The following is a 4,295-nucleotide window of genomic DNA, read 5'->3' on the forward strand; positions in this document are numbered from 1 at the left end:
TTACCAAAATATAAAATGTATATGTTCAAATTTTCCTTGCATACTGCTATACATTAGTCCTATTTTGATCATAAGCTGTTCCAGATAGGGAACTTGTCTTCTCCTTGTGAAACACCTACTATACTCTTAGCATTGTACAAATAATAAAAAGTTTGTTAACCCTTTGGAAAATTAGACACATATTTACATGCTCCTAAGCATTCATTTAGCTGGCAGCCTGGATAGTGCCAGTGCAAGCCTTAATGTTTCTAAAATATGCAACTATTAACATAGTTAAATATATTAAAATAAATAGCATTTCTAATATTTTAAAATGGATTGAGATTTTATTTCTGGAATTGCATTTCATTTTACCATAGATTCTTATTTAGTGAATATGCAACTTTCCTTTTCCCTTTTGACCTTAGCTTGCATGAATGTGTTATGACACTGACAAGTCTAAAAAAATTTGACCAGAGCAAGGCTAACACATTGTTTTCGGAGTTATCTAGTGCATAAGAGACAAAGAGTTGTCACACTGAAACTCCTCTGACTAAAAGACCATTAGTAATGTAACCTCACACAGCTTCTTATGAAATATCACCACCACACAACTTCTGTCACTAGTGTGGGCCCAGTCCCTGCTCAGGCTTAGACCAAATTCCCTTTCACTTCTATGACAGTTTGCAGTATTTGTAAACAATATATTGTAAACTGCATTAGCAGGGTCCTATACAGCAAGTCTTCCACACGGGGAAATGCTATTGTTATTAATGGGGAGGTTCCTCATGTAGAGGATTTACAGGATTAGGCTAATAGAAACTGGCTATCCAGTTTTCTCTCTTCTATTTGTAAACAGAGTGAATTTGTTGTATGAATATGGATAGTTTTCCAGTAAGTGCCTGATACTGTATTAACAGCACACACAAAACCAATATAGGCAGGGAGAATTTAAGGTTTGAGGGGAATTTAGGCTCAGACCCTAAATGAAAAGGAAACAAAGGTGACATGGCACCCAGGAAATGGACTGCAGTGTCCCACAAGTCCCTCCTTTTCATGACCACAAATTACACTAACATAATTTTTAAACCTGAAAAAAATTTAAAAGGTGTTGCTAAGTGCATGCAGATACTGTTCAATGTAATTTGGGTCTGCTCTTCTACATCTTTTAAGATGACTTTCTACATAGGATCTCTGATTTTATTTAATTTCCTCCTTATTAGATGGTATTTACTCCGATGTGTAGGACTGGGAGATGAATTTTCATAAGTGTCCTACTTCACTGTGGCAGAGTTTTTGTTTGATTTCTTAAATAAAGCCACTTAATATATTTAATTTCTTCCTATGTACAACACATTTCAGTCACATCATAGCAATTAATGTCTGCTGTTCTTTGTAAAGACAAAGTATTTTTAGAGCCACAGTTGCATCATTCACTATCAGAAATGTATATTAAATATATTAAATGTTTATTTTGTAAAAGGGTTTTAAAATGCACAAAAGCATGCATTTCATATTGCTTTTGCAATCAACAGATCCAAACATACAATATGGACTAAATACATCTGTAAGTTTATTTCTTTAAGATATAAAACACCATAACCTAAACAGACACCTTCATATCTGGACTATTTTGGGGTGCATATCTTACTACATGGTCTTTCTGTTATTATTTAAACTCCATGTAACTTTAATAATGATCATTGAAAACTTTTTTCCTGTATTGTGATTGTTTATAAAACCAGTTTAAAAACATTAAATTTCTGAGAGGCATTGCAAGACCATAAATAATGCAACCTGCTAGGCTACAGATAAACTTACTTTTCAAGAAAAGAAATTATTCAGTGAGGATGAATCATACAAAATGATGATGCAAATAAACAAGACAGTCTGAACTGAAATTACAAGCAACTGAATAAAATGTTTCCACGCCCTATATTGCTTAAAAATGTTGCACGCCTTTAAAAAAATAAAATTAACTTTAATTTATCCTGCAATAAATAATACTACACGCACCTTGTGCTACCAACCTGGCTAAGAAAAATAAGAGGCTATCTCAGTGTTCTTGTTTATTGCATCTTTCCTCTAAAACGGTGTCAGGAAGGCTCATCAGTTATGGTAAATTTGGGTTTCAACCTGAAAGACCTCTTCCTACTGGTGCTTTTAGGTGACAATGGGATGGAGTCTATGATGCTCCTGTCTTCCTCCAGCTGTCTGGCAGTGCAAGAAGGGGTGGGCACTTTCACCGTGTTGCCAAACTTAGAGTAGTCCACTGAGTACCTGCCATCTTCCTCTGCCACGATGGGCACAAACCTTTGGCCCCAGAGGATTTCATCGGCCAGATAGGAGGTCCTAGCTTGGGTGGTGATGCCAGTGGTCTCCACCACCCCTTCCAAGATGACAATGACTTCTAGGTCCTCGTGGTGGTGGAGGTGTAGGGGGGAGATGTCGTAGAGTGGGCTGTTCTTGTCTATCACATGGTAGACGAGAAGCGGGGAGACCAGGAAGATGTTGCTGCCCCCCACTGGGTTCTCCATCTGGATATCTATCTGGTTGAGGGGCACCACCTCGCCCTCCAGGCTGGTGGTCTTCTTCACCACCTGCATGCGGATGGTGGCACTGATGATCATGCTCTTGCGCAGGTCACCCACCCGCAGCATGAAGCAGAGCCTGCCGTCCCGCAGGGCGATCACTGCATGCTTGCTGAAGATGAGGGTCTCGGCCCGGCGGTGCGCCTGAGCTGTCTTCATGAAAATGCAGCCCAGCATGATGGCGTTGATCACCAGCCCCACGATGTTCTGCACGATCAGCACCAGGATGGCAGCCGGGCACTCCTCGGTCACCATGCGGCCCCCGAAGCCGATGGTCACCTGCACCTCGATGGAGAAGAGGAAGGCGGAGGTGAAGGAGTGGATGCTGGTCACGCAGGGCATGAACCCCTCAGCCTCCTCCCCAACCCCCTGGCTACCTCCTGCCTGCAGCTGGGTGCTGTGGTCCAGGTCCCCGTGGGCGAAGGCAATCAGCCACCAGGTCATGCCGAAGAGCAGCCAGCTGCATAGGAAGGTCATGGTGAAGATGATCAGCGTGTGCGGCCACTTGAGGTCCACCAGGGTGGTGAAGACGTCCTGCAGGAAGCGGCCCTGCTCGCGGATGTTCTTGTGGGCCACGTTGCAGGTGCCGTTCTTCCCCACGAATCTGGCCCGCCGCTCCCGGGCGCGGTAGCGGGAGTGCTCCTGGACATCCTCGGCGAGGCGGGTCAGCACATACTCCTCCGGGATGATCCCTTTCCTGGACAGCATGGCTTCCCCGAGGCGCTCAGCAATGCCCCATGCCGGCTCCCGCGGGCAGCCAGGCACACGCGGATCCTCCCCACCCTTCCCCGGCTCTGCTCCCAGGCCAGGCTGGCTTCTTCTTCCGTCCCCGCGGTCCCGTCCTGGGCAAGCCTCAGCTGCTCACGCCAATCACCGCCCCGGGAGGGTGGGGATAGGAAACTGGGAGGCAAAGGGTTAGTATCTGGTGCACTGCTCCGGATTGCGGCAGCCAGGGCTTCGGACATGCAGAGCCTCCGTCCGGGCCTGTCCCCCAGGGCGGGGAGCTCCCCCCGCCACCCGGGAAAGGGACGATGCACGCAGAGGTGCGCTCAGCCCCCCTGCGCTTGGCACGACTGCAGCGCTCCCTGCGCCGCCCAGTGCAAGGCGGAGAGCACCAGGGGGCGCCTCGGCGCCAGAGATTCCCGGCTCAGGTGGATGGCGCGGGGGCGGGGGGCACCGAGAGAGCCGGTGTCACGAGACGGGGCGTGCAGGGGACACACAAATCCTCTCTTCTTCAGCCGGGGAGGGAGAAAGAAACGCGCAAAGGGCCTCACCGTGCAGGTCCCTGTGGGCCTGCGAGCGGCGGCGCATTTCCCTGCAGCCCCGCAGAGAACTCACTTCACCAGCTCTGTTTGTGTCCTTACCCAGGGACAGAAACTGACCTGCAGGAATCGCCAGCCTGCTCGAAGCAGAAGGGAAATCTGCCTCCCGCCCCCAGCCAGATGTAAATACAGCTAGCGGAGAAAATAGTGTGAGGGAAAGAGGATGGTGTGACCACCGGGGAATAGCGCGGACTTAAATGCCCTGAAATGCAGCTTTCCTTGCCCTGCTCCTGGTATAGCCAGCGGTTCTGGGGTTTGAAGCTTACTGGTCTTCAAACAAACAAAAAATTCCCATCGTTATCCATTGCTGCGCACTGCAATTAAAAAGGAGTGGTTTGGCTCTCTTTATATTTACATTCTGCTGCTGTACTGAAAGCTAGCTCTGTTCTGTGCAAGGGTTGTT

At 47.4% G+C, this 4,295-nt stretch overlaps 1 protein-coding gene across 1 annotated transcript; it reads right to left on the bottom strand.

The window, feature by feature from the left end:
• Nucleotides 1–1,530: 1,530 nt before the first annotated feature.
• KCNJ11 (potassium inwardly rectifying channel subfamily J member 11) lies at nt 1,531–3,916 on the bottom strand. The gene is made up of 2 exons (XM_030560494.1): nt 3,845–3,916; nt 1,531–3,470 (listed from the first exon to the last, which is right to left on the bottom strand). Exon 2 carries the CDS (start codon nt 3,276–3,278, stop codon nt 2,076–2,078), a length of 1,203 nt encoding a protein of 400 aa, XP_030416354.1. The 5' UTR covers nt 3,279–3,470; nt 3,845–3,916; the 3' UTR covers nt 1,531–2,075.
• Nucleotides 3,917–4,295: the final 379 nt, after the last annotated feature.

This window comes from Gopherus evgoodei, chromosome 4 (assembly GCF_007399415.2).
Source record: "Gopherus evgoodei ecotype Sinaloan lineage chromosome 4, rGopEvg1_v1.p, whole genome shotgun sequence".
In the NCBI taxonomy this organism is placed as follows: domain Eukaryota; kingdom Metazoa; phylum Chordata; order Testudines; family Testudinidae; genus Gopherus; species Gopherus evgoodei.